At 36.6% G+C, this 22,772-nt stretch overlaps 1 protein-coding gene across 2 annotated transcripts in view; it reads left to right on the top strand.

The window, feature by feature from the left end:
- The window catches only part of CHIC1 (cysteine rich hydrophobic domain 1), a 68,111-nt gene that overhangs the window by 3,154 nt on the left and 42,185 nt on the right, over positions 1-22,772 (top strand). For both annotated transcript variants that reach the window (XM_027608132.2, XM_027608133.1), the window contains exon 2: positions 15,385-15,439. In XM_027608132.2, coding sequence (XP_027463933.1) covers positions 15,385-15,439 — 55 coding nt within the window. The remainder of the gene's footprint in view (positions 1-15,384; positions 15,440-22,772) is intronic.

The following is a 22,772-nucleotide window of genomic DNA, read 5'->3' as shown; positions in this document are numbered from 1 at the left end:
GCACCACTCTAGTTTAGGTTGCCATCAACTCCTGCTTGGACTATTGCAACAGTCTGCCACCTCTCTCCACTCCAATACATTCTGTATGCTTGTGCCAAACTAATTTTCTTAAAACACAGTTTAATCATGTAGCTTTCCTGCTGAAAAACCTGCACTAGATCTTAATTAGATCTGAATTCTTATGCTCTCTTCTTCCAGCCTCAGAGGTCAAGGAGTTCCTTCACTTGTCCAAAGCTTACACTTCACTTGTGCCTTCTGTACCCTTCTCTTCCAGCCTCCTCCCAAATCTTGCTCCATCAGGCAGCCGCATCTCTCTAATATTACCTCTCTCTGCATCAGCCTATAAACATATTCAGAGTTTCTCTCTTTCTTTAAAAACGAAATAAAACAAAGCTTTCCTAGGCCTATGTTCCCCTTTAGCTACTGTCTTGTCTTTCTTCCTTCCCTCTCCAGATTTCTTAAGAGTAGCTACATTCACCATATCTATTTCCTTTTCACCCCTCTGTAACCTGGATTCTGCCATCATGACCACAGCCTAAGGGGCGGGGAAGAACTAGCCTTGTTAAGATCACCATGACCCTCTTGTTGCTACATTAGTGGGCATTTTTCATTCCCTGTCTTTCTGGTCCTCTCTGCTGTATATGACACTTATAATGACTCCCTCTTTTTTGGAGGCTTCTATTCTAGGGGTCACAAACACACAAGCCTTCAGAGGTAATAGAGGTCACAGAAAATGGTGCACCATGAGTAATGATGGGGTCTTAGTTGAACTGGAAGGTGGTATATGTTTTGCCTAAAGGCATTCAAATTCTGATTTTGTAAAATCATTTTGCCAAACAAACCTAGGAATTCCTTGGTCACTTCACTCTCCTGGGTCTCCTTGTATTTTTCTGGCGATTCTTCAACTCTCTTATTCGTGGGCTTCTCTTACTCTCTTGACCCTTGAATACCAGTGGTCTCTGAGGTTTTGTTCTCAACCTGCTACTCTTCTCATTCCCTATTCTGCCTAGATGATTTCATCTAGATTCTCATGGTTTCAATTATCTGACATCTCCCAAATATTTATCTCTGTACCACATTTTGCTCAGAGTTTCACCTGGGCTTCCTCACCTGACAGCCCACCGTCATCCTAAGTTCAGCAGATTCAAAACAGAATTTATCCCCCCCTCACCCCCTTAAACCTCCATCCCAACCCCTCAAAAAAATCCCTCCTCTTTCTGTGTTTTCTGTCTCAGTTAAATATATCTCCGCCTATCTCATTGTTGATCCTTGGTTCCTCTTTCTCACTTATACTTATCAGCAAGTATTAATAATATATGACCTAAAAATTTCTTCTTTTCCTCCCTACCAGCACTTCCCTGATTCAGGCCCGTTTCACCACCCTAACCAATCATCTTGCCTTCATCCTTGTCACCTTCACATCCATTCCCCAGCTTGCTGCTAGATTGAGATGCCACTTTACTGCCTAAGACTATTCTGTGATTTTCCCTTAACCCACAGGATAGAATCTAAGATCCATAACATGGTATATAGAACTGGACCCTGCCTGTCTATCAGCCTAATCTACTGACATTTCCCCTTATGGCTTATATTTTCCTGTTCATAGCATGCTGTTTCTTATCTCTTTGCCTCTGCTCAAGCTGGGACCTCCATCTAGAATTCCAGTATCCACTGCCCTTACCCTAGCTCTCCATATGTCACCACCTCCTGCAAGTCTCCTCTGCCCCCACTAAATTGTAAGCTGCAATTGCAGGAACAATTTTTAGTTCCCTGTGAATCGTCATGGCCTAGCACACTGCTTGCCATGAAGTAGACAATCAATAAAAGTGAGTTGAAGGAATATTGGTTCACTTTAGTAACACTCAATATTCCTACCATAATGTATGCTATATTTTAGGCCCTCAACAAATACTAGTTACTTGAATCATACTGTGGAGAGTACTTCTGATGAGCAAAGATCTATATGGGTACAGTAATATTACCAGTCCCAGTGATGGGGATTATGGCATGGCCTTACCTCTGAAATCTTTGTTAAGGCATCAAATACCCCTGTGTATTTGTATCATCTTAACATATTGGCTTCCTAGTTACTTTTTAAAAGATACTAATCTTTTAACATGGAATTAATTATAATTTGTTAAGAAGTAGAATGAGATAACCCCACTAATTGTAATTCTAATTCTAAGATGATGAAGATGAATGGATATTTGGGGATTTTTTTTTCCAAATTAAAAAAAATATATGGCAAAATTAACTCCACAGATTTGAGTTTATAGAAACAGACATAATGAAATGCCTCTTGGAAATATTAAGTGTTTTAGAAATACTATACATCTAAGTGATATAACTTAGTATCTACCACTTTTCTTCTTGATATTTCTAGGATAAGTATTTGGATCCAATGTATTGATATACAAGGATAATTGTATCTCGTGAGATCTTTTATTTATAGGCATTATCACACTCTTTATAGTACTTAAAACATACAAGGGCACCTGGGTGGCTCAGTCAGTTAAGCATCTGCTTTTGACTAAGGTCATGATCCTGGGGTCCTGGGATCAAGCCCCGCATCTGGCTCCTTGCTCAGCGGGGAGTCTGCTTCTCCCTCTCCTTCTGCCCCTTCACCCCCCTGCCCCTGCACACATTCTCTCTCTCTCTCTCAAATAAATAAATAAAATCTTTTAAAACACCAACATATAGATATTTACCCTTGATAGTAGATCTGTATAGAAGTTAGTAGAGATGATAGGTTACCAATTCTTATAAAATTGTCTCACTAAAATTAATCTATAAGAGCTAAAGTTATTTCATTTAGAACTGAAAAAGATGGCCAAATTTGCCAAACTGCATTTCTCCAAAAACTTGGACAACAATTATTATACTTAGACTACAATTATTGATACTTCTCAAGTCAGTTAATGGAATGCCTTGTCTATAAACAGTTGTCTTTGAGGAATTAGTGATGCATTGTTAATATGTATTTGTATAAGGTAAATATTTTATAAGATTTTAGAATACTGAAGCTATGGTAACTTGCCATTTTACAGTGTGGCAAGACATGATTATTTTCATATAAAATATTAAAGAGATTTAACTATAATGTTTTTGAAAAGATCTTTGAATTTTATGGCATAGACTTTTCTTTTTCATGATATAGTAAATAAAGTTGAATGTATACACTTCAGAATTGTTACTACAAATACATAGTTTTCTAGTGAAATCATGGTTCTTGTTGGCAGAATTTTACTTGTTTGATCTGTTTTCTTAAACAACCTGAACACATAAAGTTTAATTTGTATAGGTTTTCAAAGGCTGGTGTGTAGCCATTTCCAAAAGGATTAAAAACAGTGAGGCGTGTGGGAGGGAGAGAGGAGGGAAGAGCAACTAAGAGGACCCATTCTTCTTTGCCTCAGTTTCCTTTACTCCAAAGAATCATCCAAGAAATTAAAAGTGTTAAGTATTGAAGACACTTGACAGGTAAAATACAGTCATTAGGAACCACCAGCTAGGACAGCTTCAAACACATAATAGGCTCTATATTTAATGAAGCTGATAAAATGGACAGTGTGAGAAGTTCCCAAGTGCCCATTTGTCTAATGCTGAAAACCCCTACATCTTGGCTAATGCCTATCACTAATCGGTAATGGGCAGATGATCTTGTCTAACCTCTGTGGACTCACAGTTCTTAATAGTTTGTTTATGAAACAGAGCTGAGGTGTTTATTCAGCAGCAGCCATTTCAGCATTTTCCTAGTAGCTATCAAGAGAAATGTTATGCCTAAGGTTATTTGAGTTAAGTATTCTTTTTAAGTGCTGAATCTCTAATGAAGAAAGATAAAAGAAATCCCTGGTAGGCAAGAATAGGATTGCTACTGCCTTTTAGCCAAAATTTTGAGACTGTATCAAGCCTAATTTGCCTATATTTATACCTCTTGAAATATATATATATATATATATATATTGATGCTCTAAAGGAACATACATATATATATGCTCTGTAGGAGTATTTAAAAAATATATATGCTCTAAAGGAGCATTTTAAAAAGTAAAATGACACTTTCCTTACCATTTCTAATATACTTTTTATATTTTAGAAAAGACAATCCCTTTTTATATTAAAGAAGAATATTAGTAATGTGAATATAGCAAGTATATATTGAGAACTTGAGCACTGGCATAAACACTATGAAGAATATAGGAAAAAAGCATAGTACAAGCCTTGCTTTACAAAACTAAGAAAATTACTTTTAAGATATTGCCATAGAGCAGCAAAGAATAATGGGAAGTATTTTATTAACTGTCGAATTGTATAGTACAGATTAGAAGCAGCTGTGAGCATTCAGAGAAAGGGGAAATCCATAAAAGCTTGAACATTCAAGGCATTACAGCAGGGGTTGGTACTTGACTTGAGCCTTGAAGGTTGCATAGAATTTAACCTAGGGAGGGGAAACAAGAGGAACCACCTGAGCAAAGACAACAGCCAATACGGCAGTTGCAGAGGAAGGGAAGGAATCATTATGAGAATGATTTCAAAGGAACAAATAACAGGATTTGGAGCCACCTCAGAGCAAGCAAGGTGCAAAAAAATAGCGGGAAGGTGCAAAACCAATACCAAGGTCTAGGTTAAAGAGAGTCAATGTGTCATTGATAGAGATGAAAAATTTGAAAGGGGGGCTAGTTTCCAATAAAAAGATAACATTTAATTTTAGACATGTTTTACTTGAGGTGGTATTGTTTCTAGCAAGATATCTAAATCGAAATTTTTAGTATGCAATTAGAGACCAAAGAATGTTGGAAAATGCAGAACTAGAGATATAGATTTGATGGTCATCAGCATAGAAGTGATATCAAAGCTACTAAACATAGATGGACAGTTAAAGTTCACTTAGAAAGACAAGCAGATGACTAAAAGCTAAACTTTTGGAAAAGGCAAGAATGTTAGAGAGTGAAAGGATGGGAGAGTGTTAGGGAGTGATCAACAGTGACAAAGCTGCAAAGTAAAGGGAAAAAGTTTTAGGAAGAGAACATAAAATTGGCAATAAATAAAACATGATGAACTTGTCTTTCTGAATAAATTTACTCAGTGAGAGATTATTTTCACTAAAGTGACAGCATCATAAGGGAAATTCTAAACTTAAAAGAAAGGAGGGAATATTAAAGGAAATGGAAACAGGAAAGTTCACTTGCTCAGTGGTAAATCAAAGAGAATAGCAAAGCTCAGAATTTTTAAAATAATAAAAATATTCCATATATCTTGAAGGATACATCTGTCTATGTCCTCTACATATTTGATATCTAGTAAAAGAATGGCAGCTTGGAAAATTATAATGGCAGCAATCTCTAATGGAGGTAGGAACATGGTTTTTTTATTGACATACAATTACCATACAATGTTATATCAGTTTCAGGTATATAATACAGTGCTCAACAATTCTATACATTCTCATTCCTCATCAAGATAAGTGTACTCTTAATCCCCTTTATTCATTTTACCTACCCCCCAACCCACCTCCCCTCTGGCAACCACCAGTTTATTTTCTGTATTTAGCAGTCTATTTTTGGTTTGTCTCCTTTTTCCTTTGTTTGTTCATTTGTGATGTTTCTTAAATTCCACATATGAGTGAAATCATGTTATTTGTCTTTCTCTGGCTGACTTATTTCACTTAGCATTATACCCTCTAGGTCCATCCATGTTGTTGCAAATGACAAGATTTCATTCTTACGGCTGAGTAATATTCCAGTGTGTGTGTGTGTGAGAGAGAGAGAGAGAGAGAGAGAGAGAGAGAGAGAGAGAGAGAGAGATCTTTCTTAGCCATTCACCTATTGCTGGATACTTGGGTTGTTTCTCTTGGTTCTTATAAATAATTCTACAATAAACATGGGGTGTATGTATCTTTTCAAATTAGTGGTTTTGTTTTCTTTGGTTAAATACACAAGTAGTGGAATTACTGGATCATATGGTAATTCTATTTTTAATTTTGCGAGGAACCTCCACAGTTTTCCACAATGGCTGCCACCAGTTTGCATTCCCACCAACAGTGCATGAGGGTTCCTTTTTCTCCACATCCTCGCCAACACTTGTTATTTCTTGTCACTTTGACTTTAGCCATTCTGACAAGGGTAAAGTAATATTTCATTGTAGTTTAATTTGCATTTCCCTGGAGATTAGTGATGTTGACCATCTGTATGTCTTCCTGGGGAAAATGTCTGTTCAGGTCTTCTGCCCATTTTTTTTAAAGATTTTATTTATTTATTCATGAGAGAGAGAGAGAGAGAGAGAGAAGCAGAGGGAGAAGCAGGCTCCCAAGGAGCAGGGAGCCCGATGCGGGACTCGATCCCAGGACCCCGGGATCATGACCTGAGCCAAAGGCAGACGCTTAACCATCTGAGCCACCCAGCACCCTCTTCTGCCCATTTTTAATCAGATTTGTTTTCCTGGTGTTGAATTGTATAAGTTCTTTACATATTTTGGATATTAACCCTTCATTGGATATATCATTTGCAAATATCTTCTCCCATTCAGCAGGTTGCCTTTTAATTTTGTTGATGATTTCATTCACTATGCAAAAGCTTTTTATTTTTTTGTAGTCCCAATGGTTTAATTTTGCTTTTGCTTTTGTTTCCATCACCAGAAGAGACATATCTAGAAAAATGTTTCTATGACCAATGTCAAATAAGATTACTGCCAATGTTTTCTCCCAGGAATTTTATGGTTTTGCATCTCTCATTTAGGACTTTAATCCATTTTGAGTTTATTTTTGATCTGGTGTAAGAAAATAGTCCAGTTTCATTCTTTTGCACGTAGCTCTCCAGTTTTCCCAACACCATTTGTTGAAGAGTCTTTTTCCCATTGTATATTCCTGCCTCTTTTGTTGGAGATTAATTGACCATAAAATCATGGGTTTATTTCTGGACTCTTATTCTTTACCATTGATCTGTGTGTCTATCTTTATGTTAGTAACATACCATTTTGATACTACAACTTTGTAGTATATCTTGAAATCTGGGATTGTGATGACTCCAGTTTTGTTCTTCTTTTTCTTTTTTCTTCCTTTTTTTCAGGGTCTTTTGTGGTTCCATACAAATCTTAAAATTATTTGTTCTAGTTCTGTGAAAAAAAATGTTATTGGTATTTTAATAGGGATTGCATTAAATCTGTAGATTGCTTTGGGTAGCGTGGATATTCTAACGATATTCGTTCTTCCAAGCTGTGAGTATGAAATATATTTCCGTTTATGACCTCTTCAAATTTCTTTCATCAGTGTATCAGTTCTCTGAGTATGGGTCATTCACCTCCTGGGTTCAGTTTATTCCTAGCTATTTTATTCTTTTTGGTGTATAGTAATTGGATTATTTTCTTAATCTCTCTTTCTGTTAACTTTCATTATTAGTGTAGGGGCACCTGGGTGGCTCAGTCGGTTAAGCGTCTGCCTTTGGCTCAGGTCATGATCTCAGGGTCCTGGGATCAAGCCCCACATCGGGCTCCCTGCTCGGCAGGAAGCCTGCTCCTCCCTCTCCCACTCCCCCTGCTTGTGTTCCCTCTCTCGCTGTCTCTCTCTCTCTTGTCAAATAAATAAATAAAATCTTTAAAAAAAACTTTCATTATTAGTGTATACATGCAACAAATTTCTTATATTAATTTTATATTCTGTGACTTTATTGAATTCATTAAACAGTTATAGTAGGTTTTTGGTGACGTCTTTAGGGTTTTCTATATATAGTATCATATCATCTGCAAATAGGGAAAGTTTTAAGTCTCACTTACCAATACGGATGCCTTTTGTTTCTTGTCTGATTGCTGTGGCTAGAACTTCTAGTACTATATTGAATAAAGGAGATGAGAGTGGACATCTTTCTTGTTCCTGATCTGAGAGGAAAAGCTGTCAGTGTTTCACCATTGAGTATGATGTTTGCTGTGAGTTTTTCATACATGGCCTTTATGATGTTGAGGTGTGTTCTCCCTAAACCTCCTTTGTTGAGAATTTTTATCATGAGGAAATGTGCTTAATCAAATGCTTTTTTTGCATTTATTGAGATAATCGTATAGTTTTTACCCTTTCTCTTGCTGATGTGATATAGCACATTGATTGATTTGCAAACATTGAACCACATTTAAACATCCCTGGAATAAATCCCAATTCATTGTGGTGAATGATTTTTTTAAGGTATTGTTGGATTCAGTTTGCTATTATTTTATCAAGGATTTTTGCATCTATGTTTATCAAAGATATTGGCCTGTAGTTTTCTCTCTTTTTTTGTAGTGTCTTTATCTGTTTTTGGTATCAGAGTAATGCTTGCCTTGTAGAATAAATTTGGAAACTTTCTTTCTTCTTCTGTCTTTTGTAATACTTTGCAAAGAATAGGTATTAACTTTTCTTTAAATTTTTGGTAGAATTCACTTGTGATTCCATCTGTTTCAAGACTTTTGTGTGTTGGGTTTTTTTTAATTACTGAATCAATTTCATTGTTAGTAATTGGTTTGTCAAATTTTCTGTTTCTCTGCTTCAGTTTTGGAAGGTTACATGTTTCTAGGAATTTATCCATTTCTTCTAGCTTGTCCAATTTGTGGGCAAATAATTTTTCATAATATTCTCTTATAATCCTTTGTATTTCTGTGGTGTCAGTTTTTATTTCTCCCCTTCATTTCTGATTTTGTTTAATTATGCCCTCTCTCTTCCTTTTTCTATGAGTATGGCTAAAGATTTATCAATTTTCATGATCTTTTCAAAGAATCAATCCCTGGTTTCAATGATTGCTTCCGTTATTTTTTTAAGACTCTGTTTTTTTTAAGATTTTATTTATTTATTTGAGAGCGAGAACAGAGCGTGAGAGAGAGCACACAAATGGGGGGAGGGGCAGAGGAAGAGGGAGAAGCAGGCTCCCCACTGAGCAGGGAGCCCGACATGGGGCTCAATCCCTGGACTCTGGGATCATGACCTTAGCCAAAGGCAGATGCTTAACCAACTGAGCCACCCAGGTGCCCTAAATTCTATTGTTTTTTTTTTTTACTTTTGCTCTACACCGTACTGTTTCCTTCCTTCTACTGACCTTGAGCTTTGTTCTTATTTTTCCAGATCCTTTAGGTGTACGGTTACATTGTTTATTTGAGATTTTCCTTGCTTCTTGAGGTAGGCCTGTATTGCTATAAACTTCCCTCTTAGACCAGTTTTTGCTGCATCCCACCCTTTCATTTTCATTTTCTCAGTGTATTTTTTTATTTCCTCTGATTTCTTGGTTGATTCATTCAGTGTTTAGTAGCATGTTATTTGGCCTCCATATATTTGCATTCTTTCCAGATTTTTTCTTGTGATTGATTTCTAGTTTCATACCCTGTGGTCAGAAAAGATGCATGATATTTTAATCTTTTTTAATTTATTGAGACTGTCTTGTGGCCTAACATGTAATCTATTCTGGAGACTGTTCCATATGCACTTGAAAAGAATGTGTTTCCACTGTTTTGGGGTGGAATGTTCTGAATATATCTGTTAGGTCCATCTGGTCCAATGTGTCATTCAAAGTCACTGTTTCCCTATTGATTTTCTGTCTGGATGATCTATCTATTAATGTAAGGGGATATTATAGTCCCCCAGTATTGTATCACTGTCAATTTCTTCTTTTGTGTCTGTTGATAGTTGTTGCCTCATGTATTTAGGTGCTTCCACATTGGGTGCACAAATATTTACAATTGTTATATTACCTTGTTGCTTTGTTCCCTTTATCATTATGTAGTTTCCTTTTTTGTCACTTGTTACAGCCTGTTTTAATATCTATTTTGTTCGATATAAGTATTGCTACCCCAGCTTTCTTTTCACTTCCATTTGCATGATGAATGTTTTTCCATTCCTCCATGTTCAATCTGCATGTGTCTCTAGGTCTGAAGTGAGTCTCTGGTAGGCAGCATATGGGTCTTGCTTTTTTATCCATTCAGTTACCATGTATCTTTTGATTGGAGCAGTTAGTCTATTTACATTCAAACTAATTATTGATAAATATGTACTTACTGCCATTTTATTACTTGTGTTATTGTTTTTATAGTTCTCTGTTCCTTTCTTTTTTATATATATTTATTTATTTGAGATAGAGAGTGAGAGAGAACATGAGCACAAGTGGGGGGGGCAGAGGAAGAGGGAGTAACAGGCTCTCTGCTGAGCAGAAAGTCTGACGCAGGGCTCCATCCCAGGACCCTGAGATCATGACCTGAGCCAAAGGTAGATGCTTAACAAACTGAGCCACTCAGGCACCCCTTCTCTGTTCCTTTCTTGTCTTGCTCTCTTCTCTTGTGGTTTGGTGGCTTTCTTTAGTGATGTGCTTAGATTCTTTCCTCTTTATTTTTTGCATATCTATTACAGATGTTTGATTTGTGGTTACTGTTAGGTTCATACATAATATGCACATAGCAATCTATATTAAGTTGATGTTTGCTTAAGTTTGAAGCCATTTTAAAAGCACTAAATTTTTAGTCCTCCCCTCACATTTTAGCTATATGATATCATACTTTACATCCTTTGATTTTATAAAACCTTTCACTGATTTTTATTGATAATATTGATTTTACTGCTTTTGTGCTTTAATCTCCATACTGGTTTTATAACTGATAAATCAACTACTTTTATTATGTTGGTATTTACCTGTGAAATTTTTCCTTTCACAATTTTCTTACTCCTGATAGTGGCCTTTTCTTTCCATTCAGAGAATTCCCTTTAATGTTTCTTGTAAGTCTGGTTCAGTTATGATGAACACCTTTAAGTTTTGTTTGGAAAACTTCTCTCCTTCTATTCTGAATGATATCCTTGCTGGGTAAAGTATTCTTGGTTGCACATTTCTTCTTTTCAGCACTTTGAATATATCATGCCACTGTCTTCTGGCCCATAAAGTTTCTGCTGAACAATCAGCTTATAGCCTTATGGGGTTCCCCTTGTGTGTAACTCTTTTCTTTTCTGTTTCATTTAAAGTTCTCTCTTTATCACTACTTTTTGACATTTTAATTATTGTGTGTCTTGGTGTGCACTTCCTTTGGTTGATTTTGTTGGGGACTCTCTGTGCCTCCTGGATCTGGATATCTGAGTTTTCAGCTGATTTCTTCAAATAAATTTTCTGCTCCCTTTTCTCTCTCTTCTCCTTTTGGGATCCCTATAATATGAATGTTATTATACTAAATGATGTCACTGAGTTCTCTTAATCTACTGTCAGTTTTAATTTTTTTTTCTTTTTGCTGTCCAGCTTGGTTGCTTTCCATTATTCTGTCTTCTAGGTAGATGATAAATTCTCCTGCCTCTAATCTGCTGTTGATTTCCTCTAGTGTATTTTTATTTCAGTTATTGAGTTTTTCATTTCTGATTGGTTCTTTTTTATATTTTCTATCTCTTTGTTGAAGATCTCACTGAGACCCTCCACTCTTTTCTCAAGTCCAGTAAATATTTTTATAGCCATTACTTTGACTTGTTTATCAGGCTTATTGCTTATCTCCTTTCATTTAGCTATTTTGCTGTGGTTTTGTCCTATTCTTTCACTTGGGACATATTCCTCTGGTTCTTCATTTTGTCTCTCTGTGTTTGTTTCTATGTATTAGGAAAGTTAGTTACGTCTCCTGATCTTGAAGGTCGTGGCCTTATGAAGAAGAGCTCCTGTTGTGCCTTGTAGCACAATGTCCCCTGTTCACCAGAACCAGATATTTCACGGGTGTCTCCTATGTGGGTTGTGTGTGCCCTACTGTTGTGGCTGGGTGGGCAGCATTTGCCTTCAGTCCACTTGGCCATAACGGCCCATTTTGCCTGGTGCACTGGGCAGGGTTTGGTCTCTGTGCTGTTAAGGGGCTAGTCTGGAGCTACTCTGGGCTTATAGTTGGGGGATATCAACAGTCAGACTAGATGTCTGCCCTCTGCTTGTTTGCTGGTATTGTGGTCACACCAAACTCCAGGGCACTCTCCCTGTGTTATCCCTGGAGAGGCTTTTGTTGGTAGGTGGAGCCTGCATTCAAACCAAATGCCTATTCTAGTCCATGTGTTGGGGCTGCAGTGACCCCAAACTACAGGGCTCTCTAAACCTGAGAGGTTTTTGTCAGTGGACGGGGCCAGCAGATCAGATGCTTACCCCCGGTTCATCTGCTGGGGCTGCAGAGGTACTGATCAACAGGATACTCTCTCTTTCCTGCCAGTTATAAGGTTTGGCTGCTGGGGCTACAGTTGAACTGGTGTGTGGTTTATCTTCCCCTCTCCTCAGGCAGGAGTCATTTTGGAGTGGTGCTGGTCCTTGCCAGGGCTGCTTGCAGGATAAAATATGCCAGGAGCTGCTTTGGACAGATGTGTGCCTAGTGGGGTAGGTTGGATGGGGTAGATCCACAGGAGAACACAGAGGCAGGGTGTGTGGTGTTAGCAAGGTAGGTGGAAAGTGTTCTCACTGGTTCCTGCAGGTGTCCTGGTATCTAGGCTGGGGATAGGGTGGAGGTGGGGATGGCACCCACCAGCTCTTTTGTTCTTGAAGATGTCTCCTAAAGATCCCTGCCCCTCCAGCACACATTCTGAGATTAGTAAATAAATCTCCTTTCTGTATACCCAGGATGCTTTTCAAATTCCTTTATCTCAGCAGGGTTGTTTGTTATACTGTCTCTTTAAGGGCTCAGTTTCCTATTGCTCTCTGGCTCTCCCAGAGCTAAGCCTGTTGATTTTTTTAATTTTTTTTTTTTGAGAAAGAGAGAGAGAGAGTAGGGGAGGGGCAGAGGCAGAGGGAGAGGGCGAATCTTAAGCAGGTTCCATGCTGAGCATGGAGCCCAATGTGGGACTCAGTCTTTCAACCCTGAGATCATGACCTGAGCTGAAATCAAGAGGTGGACTCTTAACAGATGAGCCTAGCCTGCTCATCTCAAAAGCCAGGTCCTCAAAAGCCTGCTGATTTTTAAAGTACCCAGAGTTAAGCCCCACTGCATTTCAAAGCCAAGTATTATGGGGACTTGTCTTCCAAGTGCAGGTTCCTGTGTGGGGGGTGTTTGGTGGGTGTCTGCTCCTCTCCCTTCTCAGTGCTTGTGATGTCCCTTCCATTTGCGGTTAGTTTCACCAGGAGCTTGATACCTGACCATGTTTCCACCCTTCCTACCCTTTTCAGTGTGTCCTCTTCTCTTCAATTAACTGGAAAGTGTGTTGTGGCAGTCTTTGGGTGGTTTTCTTAGTTCGTTGCGCTGATATGGCTGTTGTCTTGGGTGTATCTGTGGAATGAAGTGGGCTTAGGATTCTCCTACTCTGCCATCTTCCCAGACTCTAAATCAGGAACATGTTATTTACATTGCATCTATAAGGTGTTTAGACAAGATATGGAAATATAACTCTACTTTAAAGTGTATAATGTCTCCTTTTAAAAATGAAACCTGTATTTATTTCTCTGTTACACAGTAAGAATTTACTCTTTGTGGAATAATGAATTAAATTGCATCTTTTTGACTAGTGATGAGGTCACGATTTAGCTACATATAACTTAAATGAAGGATGTTTCTTGCTGTTATATATTGGTCATGTTTTTGATTTCTGAGTTAGTACATAGTTGCAAATATATATTTAATACTGGAGTGTCAGTTTCTCAAATAGCACATGAAATTTGCCATAAAAATTCATGTACAGGGGTATACTATCTTGTTTTCCAGTTTGGCTATATCCTGTGTCTATGGGGAACATGATTATGAGAATATTATGTTCTCATTACATATACTAATACCTGGAGAAGTAATTAAGTATTTTTTAATGAAGTTAAGGTCTTTTTATGGTTGCTAGTTAATTGTCTTGACTATCTTAAAACATAGAATTTGTTGTTTTAAAATACATTTTAAATACACAAAGTATAGTATACTTAGCTGCTAAGTATAGAGAATTTTTATGTTTAAGATGGGCTTGTGTCCCAGAAAAGGAGCTATTAGCATAAATGATACAAGGAGAATATGGTATTCCCACATAGTTTTAATAGGACATTAGATTCTTAACATATCTTTAATGTGACCGTAAGACCAAAGGGCCATAAGTCAGTCAAATCAGATAGTATTGTAGCTTATTATTCAACAAACTTTTATTAAATACCTACTAGATTACATTATGCTACTAAACAAAAAGATAACAAAATAAATAAGGCATAGTTTCTGTTTTCAAAAAGCTCAATACAGGACAGAAAGAACTTAGGGATCAGCATTTGGAATTTTGGTCCTCCCCTTTACTAGATATGACTTGGGGCAAGTCATTTAATTACCTTTCAAAAAAATTTTTTTCTGAGGGTCAGCTTCCTTATCTTTAAGAGGGGGATGACAGTACCACTCCTGTAGGGTTGTAAACTTTAGAAGTAACATATTTATCTAGCACAGTGTCTAACTCATGGTGAGTGAATATTTACTGGTAGCTGTTACTATTATTGCCTACCTCACCAGGAGTTCTCAATAAACATTCCTGGTTTTTTTTTTTTCATTTTTGCTTACAACCCATCATCTACTATACTATACTACACTATACTATAAAATTTTAGTCACTATGATATATCATCTAAGATGCAGGAAGTGACCTTTGTTATCCCTACTGAAACCAACAAGTAGGTGAATGAAGGCTCATAAAATTCATCTTGACTTCTGAAAACAGATTTCAATGTGCTTACTTGAGTCAGAGCTTTCAAGGCTGAGACCTGTTTTCTGAAAACAAATTGAGCATATACATGAAAGCCATTCATAAAGATCAAACTTTGAGTATCTGAATACTAACTGATCATAAGTTTTTGAACTACAGCTCCAAAGGTTATATTAGTTTTTATTAGAAAAATTTTCATATATACATAAAAGTAGAAAGAATAATATTATCCACTCCTACTTACTACCAATTAGCCAGTTCTAATAGTTATCAACTAAAATGGGTTTTAACAGAAACATTTCAGTCAAAAATCTTATTTCCAACTCTAATTTGTTATTTTTTTAAAGATTTTTATTTATTTATTGAGAGAGAGAGAGAATGGTAGAGAGAGAGCATGAGAGGGAAGAAGGTCAGAGGGAGAAGCAGACTCCCTGCTGAGCAGGGAGCCTGATGCGGGACTCGATCCCGGGACTCCAGGATCATGACCTGAGCTGAAGGCAGTTGCTTAACCAACTGAGCCACCCAGGCACCCCTAATTTGTTATTATTTAATCCCATATCATGCATGGATGTAATTAGAATACTACTTTAACATTTGCATCATAAGTTTCTTTTACTATTAATTCAGATTAATAGTCAAAGATTTGTTTTCTGTAAATATCATAAAATTATTTTTAGGACACATTCTTAAATCACAACATCAAAAGAAAAATGCATGGCTTTGTTACTTACTTAAAAAGGGAGGGGGTAAAGAGTTAAATATGCTGGGTAGAAAATATTTTGTTCTTTGTTTTTAAGGTTTGGCTTGAGCAACAAGTTTGATACTGAATTTCCCTCAGTTCTAACAGGGAAGGTAAGTGAGAGTTTGCTTTGAACTTTTCAATTCTAAAAGTATTGTTTTATAGCTTATTCAGTATTATGACAAATGCTTTGGCTCCCCAGTAATGATGGTAACAAGAGGCCAGGGTACTTGGAAGCTGTGTCATTAGTGACTGAAAGCTGTCACCATGACTACTAGCCTATGACCAGTTATCTTGCTCATTGTACATTAATGCCAGCCATTATTTGCCTATCTGTTCAGTTTTTCCAGTTTTGCCCTTTATTCTCAGCACCAGTAGCTATAATTGTTTTCATTTAGGTCCATAATCCCAATGTCTTTAGAGTTAACAAAGTTATCATTGTTTAACTTTGTGTCACTCTATTATTTTTAAAGTGTCCTGCAGTATGATTTGTTATACATCAAAAGAATCAAATGTTTGGTCAGACGTTTTTCTACCTTTTAGATAGTTTGAGTTTCTAAAATTGGACTTGCTGCAATAAATTAGTACCTTTCTATTCCCTGGTTCCTCTACATTCAGTAGTATCTTCATGCTTGAGGTTCAGTATTCAAAGACTTCTTAGGATTTGAAACTATGTTTGGAAAATCCTCTTACAATAGGAATGCTAACTTCTAGGCCCAAAGAAAAAGGCTTTGACTAAGGCAAAAAGTTACTTACACATGTTTGTCACTTGAGGAAATACAGAAGAAAGAGAAAAGCCATTATATTAAAAAATACTCAAAAATTTCCAAATGGTTAATAGCTGAATGTTATATAGGTAAAATGATGATTTGGGATTAAAAGAAATTATCCTGTTCAATTTTAGTGCTAGAACAATGCTACTTGTCAGTATAGATTTGGTCATATTTTAAAATCATTCCATTCCCTAAAGGGCTTTTATGCAATTTACTGTTAAATTTTCTCATAATGTTAGTGAGAAAAGCGAGGTACAAATCCGTGCCTACAATATGTGTAGGCACATATTTTCCCCCCCTTTATTAGGGGGGAAAATAAGCACATTAATAATTGTATAAAGAAATTCTAGAAGGTTACACATGGAACTAAATAAAAGTGGTTACCTTGATGGGAGAAGAGGAGAGAGATGGATGGAGGCAAGGGTAAGGATGAGATCATTTTTGGTATTTTGGTATTTAGTATTATTTTGATATTTGAACCATGTCACTTTGTTACCCATTCAAACCTTAATTTAATTTGTCCTCTTGTTCTAAACTCTGAGAATGGGATAAAATGCATCTAATATTGGCTCCTTTTTGTCATGATACATTTTCTAGCTGCTTGCTTTTCACTTTTGGCCTAATCACAATCTTTTCCCCAGCTTTATTCAGAAGGGGGGAGAGAAAGACAGCAGAGTTATTTCTTTTCACAAGGGTTATCACTAAAATTATAAGAAATTCTATTTGATTTAACCCTGAAAGGTATTTTATACTTTATTTGCTTCCTTTACCCCCTGTAAAATGGAAGCTAGTTAGAGACGGTATAGAGTAGTTAAACTTTGAAATCAGATCTGGGTTGGAATACAGGGTCTATCACTTGGCTTTGTGGCCTTGAGCAAGCCACTTCTTTGAGCCTCAGTTCTTATGTGAATAATACCTCACTTCTTGTTGTAAGGATTAAATGAAAGAGCATGTATAAAATTTTGAGTGTACTGTCAGGTACTTATTAGCTTCCCAGTGTAAGTTTTTTTTTTTTTTTTTTTTCCCACCAGTGTATCCTAGTTTCATCCTGATTGTTTATTTCTCCAGTTTTTTTCTGACTAGCTTTCAATTTTTAACTGCTTTTGCTACTTTTACATTCTTTACTGAGAAACAGTTTATTCGCTGGTCCCATCAATAATCTGTCCTTTTAACTGTTGACCTTTTCTGCCTCTCCTGATGTATAATGTCAAATCATTCCATATAATAAGCAAGTGGAAATAGTCCCTGGCTAAGTTAACAGAAAATATGTGTCCATTTACCTTTTTAGGATACAAAGAGCCCTTTGGTTTGATGTTTTGGCCTCACTCTCTAGAATGTTCTACCTTCCTATCCTGATCATTTAGAATAATTTGCCAATTGAAGCAGCAGTTCAAACTTAGATTTGTTTTATATGAATTAACCATAAATATTTTCTCCAAAAGAAAAAAAATAGCTGTGGAAAAATCCCTTGAATAACGTGTTTGTGGAAAGATGACAAATTCAATATTAAATTAAAGAGAATGTGAATTAAAACATCTCCAATGGAAAACTTGTTCTTTGTGTTTCCCTGGTGCTGCTGCATGTGTTGTCTGGGTACTTATATTCAGTTTTCTTACTGGTTTGTTTTTTAAAAGTTTGAATTACAAGTCCAAGGAATTCTAGAAAATTAATAATCAAAAAAAAATGTCAGAGAACAGTTTCCAGGCACAAATGTATCCGTCTTTGAAATTGGCCAGTTTTATATGCTCAAGGAATATTTAGAATATTTCTTCATACTTCTTCATTTCTTTCCAAGCCTTCTAAAACTAAAAACTTCACCATTGAAAAAGATAGTACAGTTTTTCTTTTAAACTAGAATAAGAATGTTAAGCTGCTTTTGGTATGCATTTACAAAACATATGATCTGAATATGAGCTGTTCTTAAAGATATCCTTTTTTTTAGGTGACCATTTCTATAGCACATATCAATGATTGGGTATTTATTCTAGTGTGCATTATTTAAAGAAATGAGGCATAAATGATACTGTGATTTTTTTTCTTAGTTTAGTTTTTAGTGATGAAAACAACACTAACAGGAATTCTGAAAGTCTGATTTTTAAAAGTCACATGGTGATAACATGAGCTTTACTCATTTTTCTCTTCAATGAGACAATTTTTGTCCAGTGGGCACTGTTGTATTTGTATAGGTTATTATGAATTATCAAAATGCTTCTCTGATACCTGGGGGAATAGGCAAGAAGAATTACATTAGCCGGGAAGAAAAAAAAACCAAAAGGAAGGTCTGAATTCCAAACTTAGCAGCCTTTGTGTAAAATATTTTAAAATGAATAAATGCAGTCTCTAAAATAGAAAAATATTCCTTTTACAAAATCAGTCTTCTGGCATGAATGGGATTCTAAATAGCTTTTATGCCTAAACTAAGCAAAATTGCACGGAGTTAATTCTGAAGACATAAAAAGCCATTTTGACAAGCTTCGTGGTTCAGTACTAATTTTGTGCCTATGTGTTAATACTTCTTATACAAATAAAAAGTTAACCTTTTATATTAAGTGCAGAAAAGATTGTTTCCCCCATTTCACTAAAGATAAGTCTTCTTCTCATGATAGGATATATCAAACAGGTGCATACACACAGATTCTGGTGACCAGAAAATGAAAGAACCACTGAACTTTAGAAAAGAAATGAAAGCTTCTGGCCCTCAGCTTGAAACAATTAAATGGTGTTTATGAGATCAATGTGCAGTGTTGGGGGGAGCCTAAGCCATAAAATCGACCATTACTATTGTGATCCAATATGACAAGTGATTGATAGGGTTGTGTTCCCCATGATTGAAGGAGGAAAAACAGTCTTGCTGGATTTTGCTTATATTTTCTTCTGTTTGCAGAGTCTCTTGCATCCTGTTATAAAATATTATGAACCTTTCCCCCACCTTTATGATGTGGCTTTCTTTTTTCTTTACAAGAAAGTCAAAAGGAATTAAACTTTCTTTACAACCTGCCCTTCAGCTAGAAAGTAAAAGGCTTCCATCTAACTTTCATTATTAAAGATACTCAGTTATATGGAAGTAAATGAGTAAAACTCTGACTCCACACAGTTAACTAAACATTTTTTCACAATGTTTAAATCGGGAGTTAACCAATTCTCATTTCCTATGTCTTTATCATCTGTTTTATGACTTTTACTGTCATTCAAATACAGATTTTTTTTCCAAAGACAATCCTGGATCCCTTTTAAAGGCAAAACACAGATTTTATTTTATTGTTTGAAATTCTAGTAGTTTTCCTTTCAATATATTTATCTTATGACTTCAAAAAATTTGAATTCTCATTTTTAGTAACACCAGTATTGTAGTTCTTAGTTTGCCCATGGTAACAGAGTACTAATGGACAGGATTATGTGTTAAAGGTGGAAAGTATTGGCAGGAAAGAAGGAAAATTGTTACATTTTTTTTTAAAGTTTTGGTTAATTTATTTCCAGAAGGATGTAATAAAAGAAAAAATTTATAACAAATTTTATGTATCTTGGCATATATTTTATTCACAATATTTTGAACAAAAAGCAAGTTTTACATTTTGGACTGATTAGTTTCTGGCTTCCAAATAAATATTCTAAGTAAAAATTTTACTTTTTAAATAAAAATTTAAATTCTAATTATAAGCACTTAAATTTGTAAGTGCACGGATTTAATAATTTTATGATTTACATTTACCAGATTTTTAAAAATGTGTTAGTGTTTCTAGATACACAATTCAAAGAGAATTGGTAGTAATGTTATATTACAAATTAGAGCTAAATATATTTTCCTTATTTTAATTTCTGTTTCATTGCTCAGTGATTGACTAGGGAAAAGAAGTTGAGTATCACTGTCTGAGAGGTAAATCTGAAGATAGCAACTTGCCATATGAATCTTTTGATAAAAGAAAAGATTTTATTTATTTATGTGACAGAGAGAGACACAGCGAAAGAGGGAACACAAGCAGAGAGAGTGGGAGAGGGAGAAGCAGGCTTCCCACGGAGCAGGGAGTACAATGCGGGCCTCGATCCCAGGACCCTGGGATCGTGACCTGAGCCGAAGGCAGACGCTTAATGACTGAGCCACTCAGGCGCCCCTGGCATCTGGTTTTTTAAAAGGACATCTCTTTTTTTCCTCTAAAGAACTGAAGAACTGAAGAGCATTGAATTTGCATTAAAAATGTAGCTGATTGACCATCACAGGCCACGCCCACCTGTGCACCTTTCTGGACACCTTCCACTGTCCCCAGGTGCCATCATGCACCTGCCCAGCCAGATGCCCACAGGTGCCTTTGCACACTGCACTCAATTGCACACCCCTAGCAGCCCTCATGGGCCATGCCCAACCACACACCCTCAGCCACCATCACACACCATGCCCAGCCTTGTGCCCTTGGTCAACCCATCCTGAAGCCCCCAGTTGCCATAGTGCTTCGGGGGATCCAGCATAGGACTACTGACCCAGCACAAATTTTGCTAACACTACCCCTCTGCTCCCAAGTCCCCCAGTGGGGAACCCTCCCCCCCAGAGTTTGCCTGCTGGGTCCCACAGAGAGCAGGCATGGTCACAACAGGCAGAGAGTCAGTGCAGATGACTGCACTAAAAGGAAAATTAAATCAGGTGAAATAGCAGGGCATAAAAATACACATAGGATACTCTACTGAAGGGCCAGGTTCTGGTGAACAGGGGACACTGCACTCCAGGGCTCTCCAGGACCTCTTCATAAAAATCATTATTTTCAAGAACAGAAGAAACAACTGACTTTCTTTACATACAGAAAGAGACACAGAGAGGCAGACAAAATGAGGAGACAGAGAAATTTATCCCAAATGAAAGAAAAGGACAAGGCCATAACCAGAGACCTAAGTCAAACAGATGTAAGTAACATGCCTGATAGAGAATATAAGCAGTGGTCATAAGAATACTCACTGGACTTAAGAAAAAAGTGGAAGACATGAGTGAGACCCTTAACACAGAGAAAGGAATAACATAGCAGAGATAAAGGGCACAGGGCACAAAATAAGTGAAATGAGAAACATGCAGGGTTCCTGGGTAGCTCAGTTGGTTAAGCATCTGCCTTTGGCTCAGGTCATGATCTCAGGGTCCTGGGATCGAGCCCCACATCGGGTTCTCTGCTCAGCAGGGAGCCTACTCCCTCTCCCTCTGCCTGTCGCTATGCTTACTTGTGATCTCTCTCTCTCTCTGTGTCTGTCAAACAAATAAAATCTTTAAATAATAATAATAATAAAGAAATGAGAAACATGCTTGATGGAATGAACAGAGGTTGGAAGAAGCAGAGAAATGAATTAGTGAGCTAGAAGACAAAGTAATGGAAAGTAATCAAGCTGAACAAGGGAGAGAAAAGAATTATGCAAAATGAGAATAAACTGAGGGATCTCAGTGACTCCATCAAATGTAATAGCGTTCATATTATAGGAATCCCAGAAAAAAGAGAGAGAAGGGGGGGCAGAAAATTTATTTGAAGAAATAAGAGCTGAAAATTCCCCCAGTCTTGGGAAAGAAAAAGATATCTAGATCCAGGAGGCACAGAGAACCCCCAACAGAATCAACAAAAGCAGACCAACACACAGACATATTGTAATTAAATTTGCAAAATATAGTAATAAAAAATTTTAAAAGCAGCAAGACAAAAGAAGTCATTAAATTACAAGGGAAAACCCATAAGGCTAGCAGGAGATTTTTCAACAGAAACTTTGCAAGCCAGAAAGGAGTAGCATGATATATTCAAAGTGCTGAATGGGAAGAATCTGCAGAGAATACTCTACCCAGCTAGGCTATCATTCAGAATACAAGGAGAGAGAGAGTTTTCCAGACAAGCAAAAACTAAAGGAGTTCATGACCATTAAACCAGCTCTGCAAGAAATACTAAAAGGGACTCTTTGAGTAGAGAAACTCAAAGTGACAGTATAGAGGTAGGAAACACAAAAGCAGTAAAAATGAATTTTTCTGCAAAAAAGTCAAGGAACTCACAAAAAGATATAAAATACAATAACGTATATCTAAAAGGTGTGGGGGACAGGAGAAAAGAATGTGTTCAAACTTAAATGACCATAAAAAATATAGACTGCTATATGCAGAAGAGGTTATATGCAAACCTAATGGTAACCACATATCAAAAGCCACTAATAGATATGCAATAGATATCCAAATATATCATTAAAGAAAATAAGCAAAACATGAAAAAAGTCAAGAAAGGATCAGAGAAGAGCTTCAGAAACGACCACAAAACAAGTAATAAAATGGCAATAAATATGTATCTATCAGTAATTACTTTGAATGTAAATGGGCTAAATGCTGCAATCAAAAGACGCAGGGTGACAGAATGGATAAAAAAAAAAAAGAGCCATCTATTTGCTGTCTGCAAGAGGCCCATTTTAGACCTAAGGACACCTACAGATTGAAAGTGAGAGGATTAAGAAACATTTAACATGCAAATGGATGTCAAAAGAAAGCCAGAATAGCAACATTTATATCAGACAAAATAGACTTTAAAACAAAGACTGTAACAAGAAGCAAAGGAGGACAATATATAATAGTAAAGGGGATAATCCGACATGAAGATATAACAATTGTAAATATGTATGCACCCAACATAGGAGCACCCAAATACATAAACCAGTTAATAACAAACATAAAGGA

This window comes from Zalophus californianus, chromosome X (assembly GCF_009762305.2).
Source record: "Zalophus californianus isolate mZalCal1 chromosome X, mZalCal1.pri.v2, whole genome shotgun sequence".
In the NCBI taxonomy this organism is placed as follows: domain Eukaryota; kingdom Metazoa; phylum Chordata; class Mammalia; order Carnivora; family Otariidae; genus Zalophus; species Zalophus californianus.
The sequence above is the reverse complement of the archived record's forward strand: the minus strand, read 5'-3'. Positions and strand labels throughout refer to the sequence as shown.